This window comes from Pinus tabuliformis, chromosome 3_2, assembly GCF_031772625.1.
Source record: "Pinus tabuliformis cultivar Carrire ecotype Pingquan chromosome 3_2, CPIR1, whole genome shotgun sequence".
Classification (NCBI taxonomy): Eukaryota; Viridiplantae; Streptophyta; class Pinopsida; order Pinales; family Pinaceae; genus Pinus; species Pinus tabuliformis.
Genome location: NC_142302.1, coordinates 324,467,188 through 324,489,908, shown reverse-complemented (window position 1 = coordinate 324,489,908; position 22,721 = coordinate 324,467,188). Strand labels below are relative to the sequence as shown.

At 39.4% G+C, this 22,721-nt stretch overlaps 2 protein-coding genes across 3 annotated transcripts in view; one reads left to right on the top strand and one right to left on the bottom strand.

Annotated features, from left to right (window-relative positions):
• The window catches only part of LOC149180832 (serine/threonine-protein kinase 12-like), a 287,777-nt gene that overhangs the window by 191,344 nt on the left and 73,712 nt on the right, over positions 1-22,721 (bottom strand). The window lies entirely within an intron of this gene.
• On the top strand, positions 18,174-20,985 carry LOC149180833 (uncharacterized). The gene is made up of 2 exons (XM_089418231.1): positions 18,174-19,361; positions 19,542-20,985. The coding sequence occupies exons 1-2, from the start codon at positions 18,225-18,227 to the stop codon at positions 20,625-20,627; spliced, it is 2,223 nt and encodes a 740-aa protein (XP_089274357.1). The 5' UTR covers positions 18,174-18,224; the 3' UTR covers positions 20,628-20,985.

Here is a 22,721-nt window from a genome sequence, read left to right as displayed (position 1 = left end):
ATCTATGTATGTAACAACCTAAGTAATCCTACTTTTTTGGTGACGATTTCTATCCTAGGAGTTTTTTCGTCTCACCAATTCATGTGTGTTTCCAAACATAGATGATCAACGGAGTTTTTCCCTCCAACCTCACCCCAAAGCTAGGGTTGATTTTGTCGTCAAAACCTTAGGTAAGTCCTAGTGTTCTAGTCGAATATTATGTAAAGTGATTTGGCAATGATTTTAGCTAATTGGCTAGATTATTTTATTGCAAATCACTGGGTCTGCTAGATCATATTTGAGTCGCAGAATTGGGTAAATAATAGATGGTATATAGCGAACAGGTGTTCCCCCTTCATGTATTAAATTGTAATATCTTGATGTAAAAAAATATTTTAGTGCATGGTCTCTCATATTTAGACACCATGGCTAAATTATTTGAGGGTTGGAAAAATTATTAATCCCCTCATGAGTCAATTAATTAAATTTTCTAGCAAAAATAAATTAAAATTATAAGCCAGAAATTTAATTAATTTTAAGTCCTAGGAAAAATTAATTCTCCAAATTAAAAAAATCGTGGGTTCTAGAAGAATTAATTTTTGGAGGTCCCCGGCCAAAGGAATATTGAAAATTTCAAGAGATTTTGGACCCTTGGGCCTTGGTAGTTAAGTCAAAGTCAATTTTTTGAGGAAATCAACTCAAAATAATTAATTTTGAGTTGATTAAAATTCAATTAAATGAAAAATTCGAATTTCCTCAAAAAATAAAATAATTTTGACAAAGGAGATTAAAAGATAATTAAATCTTTTTCAATGGTCAAAATTACTTTGACGGGGATCAAGCCAACTAGCCGTTGGAGAATTAATTTATAAATTAGAGGTCATTCGTGTGAAAAGTTGGAAAACCCAATTTTTTACTGCAACAACTGATTATCTTCTATTTGTTAAATTACTGAACAAATTATTTACTGCATCCTATAGCAAATACCGAAACTAATACACTACAGCCTTCACCAATTAAATTAAATGCGGAAACAATAAACTGAACAAGGAAATACACCCCACGCTGGCTCTGGATGGTTGGCCCCACGTTGGCTCTGTGCAGTCACAGCGTCAACCTACGTAGTTCTGCGTCAACCTCTCTAGGGATCTGCGTCACCTCTTCCCGAATCTCCTGCTGTCTAGAGCTTTGTTCCTCTGGCTCTTCGGTCTCACACCCCGGCTTTTGGCTCTGGAACTCGACTTCCCAGCTGAATTTCGGACTCCCTCTGAAGCTTTGTGCTGCCTCTGCGTGAGCTTACGTTGCCCAACGTGGCCTCTGCGCTACCTCTTCTGGATCTCTCTCTGCCTCCTCTGCAATGTATTCCCGAATCAGGAAATTCTCTAACCGGAACTATCCCTGCCCCTCACTTCGATCTTTTCTATAGCAACTGTTGTGCTGCCTCTCTAAGAAATTCGATCTCTTGATCTCTCTCCGATGTGTCTTCCAAATGCCCATCGAAGTCCTTATAATCTTCTAGTTGAGTAATCAATGGCCCAGATTAGATTCTAATCAATGGCTTAGATCATTTGGACTCTATCTCCGTCTTGTTCTAGAAGTTTCACCCTCAGTTTGATTAATACCCTTTAATTATTTTAATTTCCTAGTTTAGACTTAGGCACCCATTAAAAATAATTAATTATTTTAATAAAACTGTCTCCGGGTGGAATTTCCCAAAACAATTTCTGGGTATTGTGGAATACATAGTCCTAGCCTCCCTGCAAAGTTTGAGGCTTAGAGCACATCTGATGCTACCAGGAACAAACACTCCCTCCTAGCGAGGAATGTACTCTATTAATGCAACCTATTGAAGCATCACTCTAATTTTGTGACATCTCCCTCTGTGTTGTTGATGTCTGACATCACTGTCTATCAACTACTGCACAAATGTTGCGTTTGTATTGTTGCTGACCCTGCCACTGCCAAAACTGTATTTGTACTGCAACCCTCATAAGTTTTGCATCTGTGATGTTGTTGGCATTACCACTGCCATCACTGCATCTACACTGCAACCTTCTCCAACTGTTGTTGCTACTGCATCAACAACGGAATCCAAAATTACAAAACAGGTGTTCAACATGATGCATCTGTTGTTGGAGTTCTGACCGTCGCTAATCTCTACACTAACCCTCTAAAGCCTCTGCATTGCTGCTGACTTTGCACTGTGCCAATTGCACTACTACCAACTCTACTCTGCAATGCTCAGTCTCTAGCACTCCTAGCTACTGCAACTGTCACTTCGGCACTCCTTTGCACCAACAAACACTAGTCCATCCTGCTACTTCTGATCTGGGCTCCCCTAGCAAGGTATTGATATGAGAGGTGGACTCCTCAAGGATCCTACCCATCTGCAGTTATTTCAAACTACAGTACTAAATCACCCCACCTCTCCCCTGGAGCTATCTGGGCAACAATGGAAAAGTCCTGCTCGTTGATTTTTGCAGATGCAGCCTTCGGATCATGCTTCTCTTCTTTGTCGTTCTTCTTGAGAGGACACTGTGTAGCTTAGTGACCAAATTCACCACCCCGGAAACACTTGATCTTAGAGACGTCCTTCTTCCACCTCTGCTGCTCCTGCTGCCCCTTGGATGCAAGGGTTGCATTCTCTTCCTCCTCCTTGGGCTTCGTCCCACTACTGTTGCTACTATCAAGTTTGCACTTGACTAAGTCTGTCCTCATCTCTTCCTATTGAAGAGCGGCACACATTCCTTCCCAATCCGACAATCTCTCTCTGGCCAAGATACTCTAGACAAACACTTGCCATTCTTCTGAAACCGAATTCAGGGCTAGCCTCACCATCTCGGTAAGCTGACGTGTTGACCCTACAGCTGCCAACGAGTCTCAGATTTCCTAAAGCCTCGTTAGGAACGGAACAATGTGTTCCCCCTTCTGCATCTATGTGGATCTCATCTTCTGCTCCAACTACATCTTCCGTTGTTCAAAAGATCCTTCGTATAGCATAGCCAATGCTTCCCACATCTATCGAGTTGTATCCTTGTCGGCAATATGACACACTACGTGATCTCTCACTCTGTTGAGAATCAATCGTTTGGCCTTTTCCATCTCACTCTTGTACTTCTTGAGCAGATCTAGATCTGCAGGTACAACTACCATACTGTCAACATAGGTTTTGAGCCCGTGCTCATCCAGAAGGCATGAAATCCTTTCCTTCCAGATCACATAGTTGGACGCACCATCCATCTGATCCTGATCTTTTAACCCACTAGCTACCATCTTTGCCAACAAAATGTCGAACTGCCTCCTCTCTCCTCTCTCCTCTGCACAGCACTAGGCTAGCCTATGCACTCCCTGCTGGAGTTAGTAGATCTGCTCCTCTCTATTGCTGCTCAACAATAAAGAAATCGAATTCCCTGGCTAGGAATTCTCTAAAGAAGAAATTCCCTCAACAGTGTCTCCTTCTTCCTTCTGACACTTTTCTACCCGAGCAACTGCTGCAAAAAACTGTCTCACCAGAAAACTGCTATGCGTTGATGTTCCCGCGCTGCTCCCTCTGACACTAGCAAACTTCGATTTGGAAATCTTTCTCTTTGTCATCTCACTTAGAGAGAGATTTTCCCACGAAACTTTTGCCCTCCTGGCCTGGACTGCACAATCTCTTTAGGGATTTGAATTGTTGCCTACACAGCACTTCGACTTCCCTCCTCTTTAGCGCTGGGCTCATCCGACTCTGCTCTCTTGCATCACCTGCCCTTTGATATCATGTGAAAATTTGGAAGACCCAAATTTCTACTGTAGCAACTGATTAAGTATCTTCTATTTGTTAAATTACTGAAAAAAAAGTATTTACTGCATCCTACAGCAAATACTGAAACTAATACAATGTAGCCTTCACCAATTAAAATAAATGGTGGAACAAGAAACTGAGCAAGAAGGAAATACACAACACATAACATCATTATTTTTGGACAAATGTCCCCGGAGAAACCCAAGGCGGGAAAATCGGTGCAATAGTTGAGGGTTTGTATTATTAAGCAGTAGTTTTCTGAATACAATTTTTTGGATGCCTCACTAGCTATCCAATACAGAGAATCTGACTGGCAGAATATTAGTGAGAAATACCTCACACTATCACTAACGATCTGACACTAATCCAAGTCCTGGATGGCTGGTCCCACGCTGGCTCTGTGCAGTCACTACGTTTGCCTACGCAGTTCTGTGTCAATTTCTCTGGGTATGTACGTCACCTCTTCCCGAATCTCCTGGTGTCTGGAGCTTCGTTCCTCTGGCTCTTCGGTCTCACACCACGGCTTCTGGCTCTGGAACTCAACTTCCCAACTGAATTTCCAACTCCCTTTAAAGCTCTGCGTGAGCTTGCGCCACCTCTGCGTGGCCCTTTGCGCTGCCTCTTCTGGATTTCTCTCTGCCTCCTCCGCGATGTATTCCTAGATCAGGAAATTCCAATGTTCCACGGCATCGCGTCCCCCCGCTTAGGGGTCGAGTTCCCTAGCTCCCTCGCGCTCCGGGGACTTGGGGATGACTGGGGGTCATTTCCCCACGCTCCCAAAAAACAGGGTATGCGAGGAATCTCGGGAGGGATCGTTTCCTCAAAAATAGGGGTCAAATCCTCAAAAGAGGGTCGTACGGGGTCGTTTAGGGTCGTCTAGGGTCATTTCCTTGGACAAATTTCAACTTTTAAAAAAATTAAATCATAAAATTATAGTAAATGTTTAACGTTGGGTTTTAAGTTTCCGTTTTATTTCATCGAGCCATCATTGTTGGACGTCGCTGCAAACCATCAAGCCATCACTACTGGACGAGTTCATTGTTCCATTGTGCCGCCATCATTGTTGAACGAGTTCATTGTTCAATCATGCCACCATCGTTGTTGGACAAGTTCACTATTCCGCTGCAAACCATCGTTGTCGACGATTTCATTGTGTTGACGAGTTCATTGTTCATTATTTGTGTCGGCACCCATCCATTATCCATCGCACCTCTGGAGTCTTCGACACTGCCGTCATCGTCCATCGTTGCTCAGTTCCCACTGCCGCCCATGACCACACTGCCCACTATTGTCGAGAATCCATGACCATTGTGCACAGCACACCTCTGGAGTTTGTCGCCTGACCACAGTGCACACTGTGGCTGCAAGTGCACAGTAAGTAACTCAGCACGCAGCTAACCTCAACTTGTCACTGTATTTTTATTTTTTTTGTAAATTTTAAAATTTGTATTACCTGTCACTATATTTTTTTAAAATTTGTGTCAATTTAAAAACAATATATTTTTTTTTAATTTTCGTTGTTCAGTGCTGTTGACTGTGTAGAATGTAATATATTTTTTTTGTAAATTTTCATATTGTAGTGTTAGTATTACACAGTCAACAGTCACTGTTGACTGTGTAAATACTAAATTTGTATTTTAATTTATTTATTTTCACTGTGTATCAGTATGCATATGCGATAAAAAAATTTATTAAAAATAAAATTTAAATTTAAACAGTAAACCCTTGTTGCAGGCTGCAGCCTACAAGTTACATTGAACTTACAACCATGAGTTATTCTGGGAACAGTGGAAACAGTGACAACAGCTACAGTGGTAGTGAGTCACATGATGCCCAAGAAGAAATAGAAATTGAAAGCAGTCACAAGAGGGCAGGAACTGGAAATCAGAATAGGCCTTTGCATGGTGTAGATTCTGAAGGCCCACCAAGAGATCTGGAAAAATTTGCAAAGGGGACATTTAATCCTCTAAAACCACTTCTAATCTATGTAACTAGACTCCCCAAAAAAAATCCAAAAGTTGGTGGTGGCTCACGTGATTAGGTCTACAATATTTGTGGGCATCACTTTGTTGGCAGTTATACCAAGGTGAAGCAACATATTTTGGCTATTACAGGTAAAGGAGTCAATATGTGTCCCTCAAAGAACCTTTATTCAGCTCAAAGAGAGCAACTTTGGAGGCTAGAAAGGGCAGCCACTGTAAAAGCATTATTTCCTAGCAGAAATGTTGATCCATCCACAAATATGCCTCCATCCAGTGCTTCATCAAAAAAGACAAAGGGTTCTACTGGTGCATCTCGTTCTTGTGCAATGGGTGCTACAATGTCTGGGATGTACAATGTTCTAGATCGAGATGACACAGATGATGCAATTGGCAAAAAAAATTTGCCAATGGAATTCCCTTCCATCAGGGAAAATTTGAGGGGCTAATATTCGCCCATGGGCTAATTTTCTATACTTTTTCCAAAAAATAAATTCGCTAATTTCCATTTTTTTGTAAAAATGATTCGCCCAAATTTTATAGAATGAAATTATTTTACCCTAAAAATCGTCAAAATTTTATATATAGACTATATAAAAATATCATAAATTTGAATATTTTTACAAAAATATCTCCAAACATTTTATAGATTTCATATTATGGACTAGTGGAATTCGCCAAGGTTTCTAAACTTTAAGATAAATTTCCATCCTTAAAATTTTCCCTGCCTTCCATGTTGTTCGTTCTCCTTATTACAAGGAAATGGTCCAAGCAATTGCAAGAATAGGACCTTCATATGTACCACCCGGAGAACATAAGCTAAGAACAACAATTTTAGATAGACAAGTGTCCAAAATTAATGTGCAAAAAGAGAGAATGAGACAAACATGGTTGAGGTTTGGTTGCGCTATTGTTATGGATGGATGGATTGCAATCGGAAAACACCCACTAATCAACATCATAGTGACATCTTCAGAAGGTCCATTCTTTCTTAAAGTTGTTGACTGTTTTGGAAAGCGCAAGGATGCATCTTTCCAATTTGAGCTTCTTCGAGAAGCTATAGAGGATGTTGGGCCTGATAGTGTGGTGTACGTTGTGACAGATGCAGCAGCAGTTTGTAGATCAGCTAGGTTGTTGATTCAAAGCAGATATCAACATATTTTTGGGACTCCTTGTTGTATGCATGCACTGAAGGACATTGGCAAGATTCAGTGGATATCAGACTTGGTGACAGCTGCTAGAGATGTGCAGATGTATATCTGCAACCACCACACCTCCTTGGCCATGTACAAGGCTCACACAAGGAAGGAATTCCTCAAGCCCACTGATACTAGATATGCTAGTTATTTTCTCTTATTGGAGAGGATGCTAGAGGTACAAGCACCTCTACAATCCTTGGTTGTGAGTTCAAAGTGGGGAAGGTGGTCATAGTCAAAGGCAAACATGGGGACGAATGTCAAGCTTTAGGTGTTGGACAATGATTGGTGGGCAGATTGTTCTTATTTGGTGTCATTCTTGGGCCCTATTGTGGAGGTCATTCGTTAAACTGATTCAGATGCTCCTAGCCTTGGAGAAATCTATGAGACCTTTGATAGCATGTTGGGTCGTGTGAAGGGAGCCCTCATTAGAGTTTTATACATCCCAGATTCGACCCATCATTCAGCGTAGGTGGGATCACATGAACACACCTTTGCACATGACAGCATATGCATTAAACCCAAAATGGTATGTTGAAAGACCTGGGAGGGTGCCTCCTAGTGATGATCATGAGGTAAAGAATGGCTTCCTATATGCAACTGCAAAGATGTGCAATGAGGAGGAAGGGGCAAGATTTCGAAGACATTTTGTTCAGTTTGCATCTCTTAGTGGCCCCTTCAACACACGTGGTGTTCGGGCAGATCGCATAGATCTAGCCCAAGATGACCCGATTGGTTGGTGGAAGATGCATGGGGATGCTGCTCCAGAGCTCAAACATCTAGCTATGCGTTTGTTGTCTCAAATTGCTAGTTCCTCTGCAACAAAGAGGAATTGGTCCACATAAAGCTTCATCCACTCTATCAAGAGGGACAAGTTTACCTCTAAAAGCACTGAGAAGTTAGTTGATGTGCACAGTGCCTTACGTCTTGAGCATCGAAAGACACTTGAGTATTTGAAGGGACCAGCAACACGATGGCATGTTGATCCAAAGGATGATGCACAAGTAGATATGGAGGAGAGACTTGATGAAACACAGATGGGGTTGGTTGGTGTGCCACTTAGCATATTTGAGAATGCAAGTGATTCAAATTCAAATGGTGTGTTAGGATATTCCGACACATAGGAAATAGTTAAGTACAACTTGGTCTAGTACAGAGTTAGGTATAGAGTTAGGTAAAGTGTGTTTCTTTACTATGTACATTTTGTAACTTACAATCCGACGGTCACAATATGTAGTGATCCGACGGTTCATTCTCTCCTCGGTATTACCGACACTTGATTCGTGCCTTAACACCCGATTGGTCCATGATCTCTATTTAAAGAGCATGGAGGGTCATTTGTAGGGTAATCCGTCTATGAGAGAAGCATATGTAAATTTTTATTCTTTTATTAATAAATTGCCTGAAGTGGCCGCGTTGGCTCAGGCCGTGGACTGTTTCCCTCTTTGAGGGTTTTAACCACGTCAAAATACTGGTGTATTGATCTGTGATCTATTTGTGAGCGGTGTCCTTTGGTGTTTTGTCTGAGGAACTTACCCTGTAAATTCCTACATGGTATCAAAGCTATTTGAGGGCCGCGTCCGTTGGTGATCCAAATCTAAAGCCGGTAGAACTGCATCTGACAACCGTTTCCTAGATCTACTGTTTCTGACTGCTTTCGGGCCGAGAGGACTGCTCTGTTGTGTTGGGAGCATCTGTTCCAGTGAGGAACCCCTTTCGTTTCACGCGAAAAGGTTTCTGGTAGCCCTAGCTGCGTCATTTTTAAGATCTGGAGGTATACAGTGTTTATTTGCAGTTTACAGTCATTTTCTCTCTGTTTATTTCGGTTTCGGTTTATTTAGCCTTTTTTTATTACCGGATCTGAACCTTTCATTTCTGCGTATGCTCTTTGCCCCGCGACTCTGTGCGATCTGGGCAAATCAGAAACAGAAAGGAAGGATTTTTCTCATGCGTATGCTCTTTTCCGCTGCGCCTTAGTGTGATCTCAGAAAATCAGAAACATTGAGAAAAATATTTAGTTTCCGGCTAAAGCTAACTTCGAGCCGTAAGGTTCGTTTTTTTTTTGTATTTCCGTGTTGGGTTTTGTGTTTTTTGTTTTGTAGGGAAAAAGAGCTTTCTCAAAGCAAGCACGCAACCCAAAGCTTCACCCCCCCTCTCTCTCTCTCTCAAACTTTTTGTATAGCTCACTTGGTCCAAAGCTAATTTATGAGAGTAGAGGTCTTGGGTTCAAGTCTCCATTTTGTGGGGGCGGATTTTTCATTTCCGCACATTCCCGCACTTCGTTGGCGACTTCATCAAATTTTCTTCAAAAAGCCATAACTTCTTCATCCGGAAGTCGTTTTCAGAACCGTTTTTTTTGAAACAGCCTAATTTTTCGAGATCTTTCCATTGCAACACTTAGTTTCAGCATCTATAGCTTCAGTTTTTTTTAAAATGGAAAGTCCATGCCAAGTTATTCTTGACAGCACCAACTACTTCCAATGGTGGTCCTACATTGTGGATTTACTTAGAAGTAAAGGTCTTTACAGAATAGCCACAGGCCAAAAGACCAAACCGAAAGATGAAGACAAGGCAGCTAAATGGGAAAATAGACAAGACCAAGCACGTGGGTTGATAGGGATGTCTATTTCTCCAGATCTTAGATTCCATATTGCAGAACTTGATACTCCTGATGAAGCAATGAAACAGATTACTAAAGTCTTTGGAATTAAAAATGAACTTAAAGCCCATCAACTTAAAAATGAATTGCTTACATTGGACCCCAATAATTTTTCTTGCATTGAAGATTTTTTGTCCAAGTTCAAGACCCTTAGACTTCTCTTGGAAGGTGTTAAGGTTAAGAAAGAAGATAGTAGCCTTATCTACTCCATTCTTACTAAGTTGGGACCAACCTATTCTGTGTTTGTTTCCACCTTCCATTCTACAAGAGAAGCCTTCATTTCTCAAGGACAAACCTACAAGTCCCCTTCCTTTGATTCCTTTTGTGATTCTTTAATAAGAGAACAAGAAAAACTCTTACACCTTGGTCTTCTTCATCTTGGAAACTCTTCTAAGAAAGTGTTAACCGCCCAGCAGCAACCAAACCCAAAGAATCCTAAGAAGTTGTATCCTAAAAAGAATGGTCCTAAACCAAACAAGGGTCCTAAGCAATTTCAGCCTCAAAATGAAAAATCATTTCAACAAAATGATAAGAAATAAAAACAAAGGGAAGAAGACTGATAGACATTGCAACTTTTGTAATCGAGATGGCCACTTAGAATCCAAATGCTTTAAGAAGATGGAAGCCTTGGACGCAGCAATGAAGAAGCATAACATCCATTTGGAGCACTCTTCAACTTCAACTTCATCTTCAGGAATGGCACTTTCTGCGTGTGGTTGTCAAGCATCTCGGTCTGGCTATGCACTAAATGTATCTTCTTCTTCTCATTCTCATGAGTGGCTCATTTATTCTGGAGCTTCTTATCACATGGCCAAAAACCTAAGTTGCACGAAACGAGGAAACGGGTACGAGTTTCCGAAACGGGAAGCGATACGAAACGCGACCTCCCCAAATTTTGGAAACAGGGAAACGCGAATATATATATATATATATATATATATTGAAAATATTTATATATATATATATATATATGTGTGTGTGTGTGTGTGTGTGTGTGTGTGTGTGCAATCATAAAGCATAAATGATACATTATAATTTATTACTCTTAAACATTAAGATTTAATTTACATCACATTTACTCATGTATGATCACATAATGAAAATAAAAATATTGGAATATCCAAAAGCAACCTTTATTATATATCCAAATCTCAAAATCAGCCTTTATTTATATTAATATATGAGGTTGCAAGTACAATAAAGACTATAAGGCTGCAAGAGAGAGATCCAAATCAGGATTTTCTGCATCCACATCCCATTCTTTAGAAGGACCATTGTTGTATTGGGAGTCTCCTCCTACATAGTCGAACGACCTTAGTGCTCTTGATTAAATACACGTTTCATACCCTAGTACCCTACATGATCTTGATTATTGGGAGTTTCCCCTGCATAAAGGGCTTGGTTCTCTTGATTAAATACAAGTTCCATACCCTAGTACATGATAAAATCCAATGGAAACATTGCAATCCCTCCAATCCTGAAATCCTGAAAAACAAATAAGTCTGCTGGATTTTGAGTGAGATCTAAAATTCTACTTTCTCCATATGAAATCCAATGAGGGCGAAACCACTCTCAAACATCCTGAGTCATTTCATGGTAATGTTAAAAATTTAAGTAAAAGGATGAAAATGAAAAATAAAAGAGAATATCACTTTTACTTTAAGAATTTAACATTACCATGAACTGCATATCCCTCAAACCTAAGTTACCGGAAACGGCACCCTTTGGGAAGTGGTTGCCTCTCCTAGGTAGGCCGCAATTTTTGGCATGAAAATCAAGGTGATCTAACCTCTGGTTTGACTGGTGTTGACTGCCCTAGTTTAGGGCTGCAAGTTGACTTCAGAAATCTGCAAATTACTGAATTTTTGGGGTTGTTCAAAGGTTGTTTCTTCAGGTTGTTCGAGGACAAATTGACCGGAAATTGAGCAAGTATTTTAGAGGTCAATTTCAGCCAGTTTGGCCAAGTTTGACTTTGTTGATCGAGGGTTTGCTATTGCTGATATAAAATTATAGAATTCAGATTTTGTACTATTTTTCTCTACTGAACTATTGAAGATAAAAGAAGATTTGATTAAAGGGTTTCCCCGCATTGGGGTTTGTCCCTCGCTAACTACCACATCTTGTGTCTCTTGTCTTGGCTTGTTTTCTGTTGATCATTTAATGTTCTATCTGCACTTTACTTAATGTATATGTGATTGCTAATCTGTGGCTAATAAGAAGAAAAATAAGTAAACTACTCTAAGCATAGAACATACCATAATTTAATTTTCGGGAACTGTCGAGACTGTTGGAACTACCGGTAACTGCAGGAATTGCCCGGAACTGTCGGGAACTGCTCAGAACTGTCGGAACTGCCGGAATTGTCGGGAACTCCGGGAACTGTCGGAACTGTCGGGAACAACTGGAACTGTCCGGAATTATCGGAACTGCCGAAAACAGCCGGAACTGTCAGATACTGTCGGAGCATCTATCTCCAAAGGAGAGCAGCATGCAAGGGACAGCTAACTAACATTGAGACAGTTGTATGGTACTTAGCAGCAAATATACCAAGCATGCAATGTTACAGCTAGCATGCAATGTTACAGCTAACATGCAAGGGACAGCTAGCATGCAACAGCAAGCATGCTAAGGACAACAAGCATGCTAGGGACAACAAGCAAGCAAGATGCAGCCAACACATAGTTCAATATGGCAACATGGTGCAGCAATGGCACATAATGCAATACAGTTATGGGTACAGTCATGATTAATGAAGCGTGATGAGATGCAACATAGTGATGATGGGTGCAGCGTGGTGAGGTGCAGCATGATAACGAAATGCAGCACAACGATAGGTGAAGGAGTCACCTTGGGGAATCAGTTGAAGCAGCATGTCTTCAACTGATCTCATGCATCATCTTCTTAGAGATGATCTATGCTCTTATCTAGATAAGTCAAAGTGTTGACTTCTGTTGTAAACGTACTATCTCTCTCTCTGTTGAATTATTGAAGAATATATAAGAAGAATTGATCAAGGGTTTCCCCACATTGGGGTTTGTCCCTGGCTAGCGCCACATCTTGTGTCCTCTTGTCTTGGCTTGTCTTTTGTGACTTATGTTTATGTTCTATCTACAGTTTACTTTAATGTTGATGTGATTGCTAATCTGGAAAAGATATTGAGCTAACTGTGAAAATTGAAATAAATTGCTCTAAGCATAGAACATACCTGAAATTAACATTTAACTCAGAATAAATTGTAATCTCAGTGCTTTAAGTCTTTAACATCTCGCTTCCCTAAAACATCTCCTAAACCTCCTTGCATTCCGTATTCTAAGTTAGTCCTGCATTTAATAATCAACCTCCAAGCATAAGCTACAGCCTCTGCATCGCCGAAGGCACTAGATACGTTAGATTTCAAGGAGAGGGATCCTTAATCACACCCTCGTGTACTTCACCTTATCTTCTCTCTTCCATTCGCTATCAAGTTTAGGCTCAATACAGACAAAGATCAAAGGACATACTTAGAATAGGCATATAATTAAAATTAACCAAGATCCTGCATTTCACATTAGTTTTAGGAACTGCATGTCATATAGGTTAGTTATTCATCCAAGCAGCAGTTATCCATCCAATACTTGTCCTAAATTTACTCAGCAAGATAGTTGACTCCATAAGGCAAACGTATTAATCGTCTAAATCTAATCTAATCTTTTAAAATCTTTCTTAATTTAAAAATGAGCACTGGATCACTTAACTGTGTCTCCCGAATTGGTTGGTTCCCAACTAGTCCTTCTTCCATCCATTTCCGTAGGGTCTACGCCTCTTAGTCTGTTGTTGGAAGACAGCTTAAACAGAGATATTAGGGATCAGGATGACAACCCCTGATCTGATCCGTTGTCGCAGTGCCTATACATTCTATGCGACAACATTTTTTGGCACCGTTGCCGGGGACCAATTTTTTGGACCTTGGCTTTGCGACATTCGTCTTAATCATTTTCATCTCCTCTTTTCTCATCCTTTCATCTCTCACCAGGATAAGTTCCTTGTCCTTAGTTCCTTTCACTAACTTTCTTCCTTGCATCTTGGTTATCTGAAGTTAGATTTATGTCCGAGTGGCGACTCCACTTCCTTCATCTTCTACAAGGGCGTGTACTAGACGGAACCCAAGTAGCTTGGTTAATCCTACTCCGGATCCTGAAAAGGTTCTCAAAGTACGATTACACAAGCTATCTTCTCGTACACTTCTTGTTAATCTCAGGCAGGAAGCTCTCTTTGATATCCATTCACTTTTTCTTGATCCTATTCAGCAAGACTTCATGGATGATTTATATCTTCCTTGTGATTTTGCTAATATTCAAGGTTATCCTCATGACCTTCCCGATAAAGGTTTGGATAAATTGCCTTCTTTCCAAGGCAATAATGCGATAATTGTTAAAGCTCATCTTCAAAATTTTAGGCATTTCATTAATAAATGGGGTGGTGCTAACGCTGCTCATGAGGATGTAAAAATGAAGCTTTTTGTGCTATCTTTGGAAGAAGATGCTTTGGAGTGGTTTACTGAGAAAGTTGATCATTCTTTTGACTCATTACAGTCAATCATTAATGCCTTTAAGGAAAAGTTTGGAGATAAGAAAGAAGAAAGGCATCTAGTTAAGGCTATCAGTGTCATAAAGAAGAAGGAAAATGACAAGATTATAAGCCTCCTGATAAATCTCTTTTGGATTTTTACATTGATGCTTTTAATCCTGATACTTCTTATGAATTAAGACGTGCTAAGAGTCGTGATTATAAAGTTGCTCAGACTTTAGCTGAAGAGCTTGAAAAAGATAAGAAGGCATCTGGGAAGTCTGAAATCCCAGGTTTTGATAGGGCTTCAACCAAATTGAAAGAAACTAAAGGAAAAGAGGTTAAAGAATCTGATGATGGTCTTATGCATAGTAATAATAATAATCGGAATAATAATGCTTGGCAAAGAAAAGGCCCGTCTAATCAGCATAGACCTCCAAATCCTCTTGAATCTGCTAATCTTTTGGATGAAACTCTTTCTTATTGTAGGCCCTGTGATGCTCTTCATGAAGAGGCTACTTGCCCCATTGTTAAGAGAATTTTGGATAGTGGGCTGTTTGGAACAAGTAATCAAATAAATGTGGTTGGCAAGGAGTTTTCATTATCTATGGAAGATTGGATGGAAGTTAAGGAAAATAGTCAAGAGGTCAAGCCTTCTACATCGTCCTTTAGTATAAATAATTTTGATCATGAAAAGGATGTGATGGTTGAATTATTTGGTGAAAATCCTTCTCCAGAGCAAGTCTTGGAAATTGCGAAAGATAAGGGTTGACTTATCAAAGAAGGGATAAGGATCAAAGTGGAAATCAAATTCCCCCTCGAAGTTTTAACCCTGGTTCAAGCTCTGGTTTGGATGTTGATTTGGGAAGTTGGTTTAATAATGCAAAAATCTGGGTTCCTATCACCGAGATATTGAAGATTCCTTCCCAAAAGGCTAAATTATTAAAAGCCATTGAAGCTCCTCGTGTGAATGTTTCTCAACAAAAGGCCCCTGAGAGCTAAGTTACCGGAAACGGCACCCTTGCAGGCAGAAACGCCGTTTTCCGTATCAGAAACGTATGACGCCCAGAAACGCCGGAAAAACGGCCGAAAAACGTTTTTTAAGATTTGGAAACGTATCAGAAAAAATTTTGCCGTTTTTCAGGCGTTTTTATGGAGAACACGTCCCGTTTTAAAAATCCTGATACGTTTCAGAGAAATTGAAGACGTATTTCGAAATTTCCAATACGCATCTGCAAAATCGAATACGTATCAGATAAATTTAAATACGTTTTTGAAAAATCGAATGCGTATCTGGGGAAATTCAATACGTTTTTAGCTGTTTTTCGTGGCCGCCGGGAACGGATTTAATAACAAGAGCCGACGGTCTAAATTCAATTGGCGGGCTTTCCAAATTCGTTCACGGTTCACCCTATTAATATCTTACCTAACCTATTATACTTACTACCCTAAACGACGAGTTCTACAGCTACTTCTAACTTCTGATTCCTGTGAGTGATTGCGGCCGCTGAGCAGTGAGCGTTGAGAGTTTTAAGTTTTAACAGGCTTCTGAGTTTCACTGTCTGGAGTAGTCGACTGGTTCCTGCCGGCATCGAACAAGCCTCGGCCCTCAAGGTACACGATGCTGCACGCACGTAATTAGTCTTTGATAATTGATTCTTATTGCGTATAGAGGAACTCGGCCTTGTTCCATAGTAATATAATACTTCGAAGTTCGCACTGTTTAGTAATTGTTGGTTGGTTTCCCTCGTCATGGTGAACTGTGCGACTGCTTTTTTGGTCACTTTCCAAGACTTTCCCCACCCTTCTTTGAAAAATATTTTTCTCATTCCGTCAGATTTTTAATTTTTTTATTGTAATTATAACTAAAGGGAGAAATATGAAATATCATTCACATGGTAGCTACCTTAGAACTTTTTAAGTTTTTTGGCTACAATAGTTTGGTTTGTCAATAAATCCGGATGCCTACCTTTGATTTGTCACAGAGATGATGCCTACGGCCCTACCTTTGAATCTATTCTCATGTGAATTCCATCATGAAAATCTCATTATTCTGCTGAAAATTAGCATTCCCTTCGCTCATCAACCGTCGGTTAAGCACTGGGAAACTATACGCAGTCACAGAATTGACTTTGTCTTCAATTAGTGACAGCACCCAGATATCATTTGCCAAGTCCCAACTCTGTCCAACATTTGACATCAGCCATCTGTGAGATAGGGTCCCTCTGCTTGTGCTTTGCCTTTGTGTAAACCACATGCTACAGCTTGATTACCTCCTTAGATTGGATCACTGGCATAGGGAACAAGCTTGAATGTGTGTGGATCACTAGCTACAGTGATCCCCTTTGGTCTGTGCAAATCAAAAACAGCAATACACAATGTTTACCTACAGCCTTACAACCACAAGGGTATGCACTTTGGCATTTACCTACAACCATCAACACATAAAAATGAAAATATAGTTATACATTGAAAATGTCTACTTATGGTGAGAAGTCATGTCAATGCGTGTTTAATTCATGCTCCTGCATTGGATGTGTTATTATCGTGTGTTGATTGGTTGGTATAACACAAATAGGCTTTGATTTGTCAAAGAGATATCATTACCTTCAGGCTTCAGGCTTCCATGCTCAAACTAGTTCTTTTTTTTCTTTAAATTTGAATGTCAGAGATGAGGCTTGATATGGTTTGTATTTCTACAAACTTCAAATTTGGATACCTTCAGGCTTCGAAGCAGATATGATACAATACAGTCCATAGTGCCTTAAGGCTTAGGGACTTCGCATATAGTGTCACAGACTCACATGAGATTTGTATAAACCTCAAACTCAAAGAATATTGAGTGCAAACTTCTGCCTTATTATCCACTTAAGCAAGGGTTGGCAGAGATCACTTATAACTTTTGTTTTCATAAATTCATCCTTTAATAGTCCTTATTCTTCTTCGTCTTGGATATAATATGAAGTGCTTCATATTTATAAACTAGGAGAAGTGTGACAGAACTCGATCCAGCCTTCCAAAACAGAGATATAAAGCCATATGTATTATTCCCACAAAAACATAGTGTCTCTATGCAATTAAGTTGCAATTCATGGCTCCACAAAATTTTAGTGCCTTTGTCTTCTTGATTGAGTCTTTGAGATGTGTGTTCAATGATCAATCAGCTCTTTGTAAGTTTGTAGTCCTTCAATCTAGCTTCTATGGAACTTGGACCATTGGATCTAGCTTCATACTCATAGGATTCATATCCACATGTAGAAAATTTGAATCACAGAGATGGCTTCATTTGAGAATCTGAACCCTTATCACTGTGCAGTGTGATAGCATCATAGCACCAAACTTATTAAGTCTGAAACATTTACTGTGATATATCACCGAAGTTCTGCCTTCTTGATCTTCACTGTAACAGTGTAATCCGCTTTCTATCTCAGAAAATTATGCAGAGAATATCCCTGTGATGATTCTACTAATAATGTGCAGTTTAGACTCTAGAGCATGTTTAAAGTTTTAAACTTTACAGTCTTCTAATGATTGCATTGTTCTGAACCTAATATTCTGTTACCTGTATAAATAATGACTGTTCTGAACCTAATATTCTGTATAAAATATTAAAATTTAAATGTTTATTTTATGTATCATTTGTACTTTTGCAATGTCTAAAATTAAAATTGGAATTTACCAGCAATGTCCAGACTCCAGACTCCAATAGGCCATGGAGCTGGCTGTACAGTGTAGGTCCTAGGAACTAGGAAGCCACCTTCAATTAATTATTACACAGTGTAACTGTAAACAGAACACCCAGTGTTTCCCCAACAGTGGCTGTTGTTCTAAGAACAGTGTTCTAACTTTCTAAGTTCTAACTTCTAACTTCTTGCTTCAAAGTTCAATGTTCGCTGTCATTATGAAACAGAGTAAAGAGAAAGGCGTATAATTTTATAAATAAATGATGACATAATTTTATTAGCATCCAGAAATGACCAAATAAATTTTTTTAAATAGTAAAATACATATCTGGATTCTGAACTTGAAGACTGATATAATATATTTGTCAATTTTCTTTTTTCAGTTTCAGACTTCAGTGAATGTCATCATCATTCATGGCAACTTCAAGTTCAGCCATTCATGAGGCAGAGGAAGTGGCACATGACGCTGAAACAACCCAGAAATTTGATCCAAAGTCACCACTTTGGAAATATGTCACTACTGTTGGGAAGATCCAAGGAGGTGGATCATTGGCATGGGTTTGCAGTGAGTGTAAAAAGGAGTTTAAGGGGTCATACACACGGGTTAAAGCACATTTGCTTGGGTTAAGAAACCAAGGGGTTCGAATATGTAGTGGCCCACCTAAAGAGAATGGGAAAGATGGAAATGGTTTAAGCAAGGTAAAAATTGCAAAATATCAGAGAGAACAAGAAGAGGCAGATGCTAAAGCAAATGAAGCAAATCCTGTCTCCTATTTAAAACACTCAGTCTCAAAGCCTCCACTTTATTCTCATGCAAATGTTGGGTCAAAGCGGTCAAATTTGGGACCGCTTGAGAAGAGTTTTAATAATGATGCTCGAGAGATAGCAGATGCAGCTGTAGCCCAATGCATTTATGCAAATGGCCTTCCCTTTAACCTTGTGCGATCTCCTTACTGGGCAAAGATGGTAAAATGTTTGACTGAAGCCCCAAGAGGGTACAAGAGCCCTGGGTATGAGAAGATACGCACCACATTGTTGAGTGCTCAAAAGTTAGATTTGGAGGCTAAATTAGCCCCCATTCGTGATTCATGGCTCATTTCAGGGGTGTCCATCATTTCTGATGGATGGAAAGATCAAAGAAATAGGCCTTTGATCAATGTGATTGCTCAGAGCCCACATGGGGCAATGTTTTTGAAGGCAGTGGATTGTGAGGGGCAGGTGAAAGATTCTCAATTCATTGCTAACATCTTGATTGAAGCAATTGAATTGGTGGGGCCTGAAAATGTTGTCCAGGTAATAACTGACAATGCAACGGTGTGTAGAGCAGCAGGCCTAATTGTTGAAGGCAAATATCAGCACATTTTTTGGACCCCTTGTGCTGTGCATTCATTGAACCTCATGTTGAGCAAGTTGGGGAAGCAAATTGAGTGGATTCGAAAAATATTTGAAGAGGCAAAAGAAATTCAAGCCTTTATCACAAACCACCACATGTCCCAAGGCATCTACAGGGAATTTGCTAAGTTGGAGCTGCTTAAGGTACATATACTTAAACTTTAAAGTTTAAAGTTTATTAAATATTTGACTCTAAATTCAAATATCTAAATTGATGAATCATAATAGGTTATTCAATCAAATAATTTCAAATTTGATTCAAATTATGATTTTTGATTTTCAAATTGATTGAAATTTGAAACATTGGCAATTTGACACCTGCAGGTTGCTGAGACTCGATTTGCTTCTCACATCATAGTCTTAACAAGGCTCATGCAGGTGAAAGATGCATTACAATCAATGGTATGCAGTTCTCTTTGGAATCAATGGAGGCAATCCCAATCTGATAGAGCACAAGCAATGAAACGGTTGGTTGTTGATGACGAATGGTGGGATAAGGTGGAGTACCTCTTGGCATTTACTAAGCCAATTGTGGATTTGCTCCGTATGTTTGACACAGATATGCCTAATCTGGGAGAGGTGTATGAGGGCATTGATTCCATGATAGAGAAGATAAGGTTGGTTATAAATGCCAAGGAGAATGACCCAGATGAAATCTTTTACAGAGAAGTAAAAGATATATTGACCAAAAGGTGGAACAAGATGACCACTCCATTGCACCTTTTAGCCTATGCACTGAATCCAAAATATTATGCTGCAGAGTTGCTACGTGATCCAGAAAGAAGCGCACCAAACAAAGACCCAGAAGTCGCAGAAGGATTTAAAAATGCTTTTAGAAAGCTTTTTGTAGATCCTGAAATTGGGCTTCGGATTCGTGCACAGTTTTCTCATTTTGTGGGATCGGAGGGTTGGGGTTGTGATATTGACTGTATGCGGGACAAGAGCAGATTAAGTCCAATTGAGTGGTGGAACTTCTATGGTGGGGCACTTCCACATATCCAAAAATTGGCCATCAAGGTCTTGTCACAGGTTGCTAGTTCTTCTTCAGCAGAAAGGAACTGGAGTACATACGGCTTCATCCATTCAGTGAAGCGAAATAGATTGGGCTCTAAGAAGGCTGAGGAACTAGTGTATATTCATTCAAACCTTCGCCTTCTGTCACACAAGAGAGATGAATACAAATTTGGGCCCAACAAATTATGGGACGTGGAACCAGAGTTGCCTGACTTGGATATGACATTGAATGCCATGTCTCACATGAGTTTGTTTGATTCGGAGCCATCATTGGGAATAGGTGCATCTTCAAGTGGACATGGAAGCAATGTTCCCACTCCCAGTGCCACTTCTAGAGAGGATGTGGAAGTGGAACATTATAGTGGCATGAATGAAGACATATTTGATGATATGTAAATTTGTAATTTATGATGGTGTTTTAACTTTTAACTTTTAACTTTTAAACTTTTAAGTTTTGAACAACCATATGAATTATGACTTTATGAGTAATGATATTATGATAGTACGACTGCCAGTCATAGTTCATTTTGAAATTTGTACTTTCATTATCATAGTATGTAGTAATTAGTATGCATTATTAATTTTGGTAATGATGGTGTTTGTGTAAGTTTGTAAATTGTAATTTGTAACTTGTCATGTTGATAACTTGATGTTTGTCATGTTGATAAACATTGTTTGAAATTTGAAACAAAAACTTGATGTCTGAGACTCTGATGATATGTTGAAACTTGAAACTTGAATCATGAATGTTAGAATAATCGTTAATGATGATGGCAATGTTGAATGTTTATGCCATATGGCATATGTTGAAAGTTTGAAACTTGAAACTTGAATTGATGATGATGATGATGAATCATCAATCATGATAGATCATAGATAATTTAAATTTAGATTCTGAAATATGAATGGTAATATGAATTTTTTATTTTTAATATATATATATATATATATATATATATATATATATTTTTTAAATTTTTATATATTTATTATGTGCCGTTTCCTGCCGTATCGTATCCAGATTTTTTGAAAATTTGCCGTATCCGTTTCAAACCCCGTACCCGTATCCGTTCCCGTATCCGTTTTCTGGTAACTTAGCCTCAAACTTCCTGATGAACTGCATATCAACACTAGGGCAAAAATTCACTTTTATAACTTTAGACACGCATCTAGAAGCAACAAGAAGTCACTAACATATACCCTAAAAGTAAATTAAAAAAAAAAAAAATTAAAAAAAAACACAAATTAATGAGGAAACGTGGGTCGTACGGCCCTGAAACGCGTTTCCGGCCGTACTGGCCACGTTTCCGTTTTGGGAAACGTGGCAGTACGGCCGGAAACGCGTTTCTGCGTTTCGTACCCGTTTTCATACAGAAACGAGCCTCTATACCACGTTTCCTGCAACATAGCCAAAAACAAAGCCATGTTTTCTTCTTTAAATGATTGTAACACCAAAAATATATATGTTGGTGATGATAGATCTCTTAGTGTTGTAGGGACTGGAACTGTTCATATAGACAATGGTCAGATCAATGATGTATTATGTGTTCCAACCTTATCCTGCAACCTTCTATCTATATATCAGATAACTCATTCCGGTGAAGGTAAAATCGTTGAATTTTCACCTCACGATGTTGTAATGAAGGACCTAAGAGATCCTAGACAGATTTTAGCTACTGGCATTGCTGATGATTCTACAAGGTTATATAAGTTTCACAACTTTGGGTCATCAAATCTTCCCTCAGTATTTGTTGCTCATAATGATGAAGTGAGCAAACTTTGGCATGAGCGATTTGGTCACTTAAACTATCGCTCTCTTCAGAATCTATGTAAAGAAAATATGGTGACAAGTCTTCCAATGGTATCTTGCAGAGATGGTGTTTGTTCCGGATGTGTACTCGGAAAACATCATCGGGACAGTTTTGAAAAACGTGCCTCTTGGCACGCCTCAGCCCCTTTACAGCTTGTGCATAGCGATTTATGTGGTCCACTTCCAGTTGCTTCATTCTCTGGCTACAAGTATTTCTTAACTTTCATTGATGATTTCTCCAGATGCACTTGGGTATACTTCTTAAAACTCAAGAGTGAAGTATTTAACATGTTCTTGGCCTTTAAGGCCTTTGTTGAAAAACAATCTGGACATCAAATTCTTAAGCTAAGATCTGATAATGGCGGAGAATATGTTAAAAACACATTCATCAACTTTTGCACTGAGAATGGAATTCAAATGCAACATACTGTTCCATATACTCCACAACAAAATGGTGTAGCTGAAAGGAAGAATCGCACCTTAAAGGAAATGGCTAATTGTATGCTTCAATCTAAAGGACTTAGTCTTAATTATTGGGCAGAAGCAATTAACTGTGCAAATTACATAATAAATCGCACTCCTACTAAGGTTTTAAAGAATATCACTCCAGAAGAAGCATGGAGCTCAATTAAACCAGATGTAAGTCACTTTCGTGTTTTTGGAAGTGAAGCATGGGCCCA

What these genes read in the sequence shown, in the direction of transcription:
- LOC149180833 (XM_089418231.1), top strand. Translation starts at nt 18,225, where the DNA reads ATGTCATCATCATTCATGGCAACTTCAAGTTCAGCCATTCATGAGGCA. An exon ending in CTAAGTTGGAGCTGCTTAAG is followed by an intron (nt 19,362 to 19,541) that starts GTACATATACTT and finishes TGACACCTGCAG; the next exon opens with GTTGCTGAGACTCGATTTGC.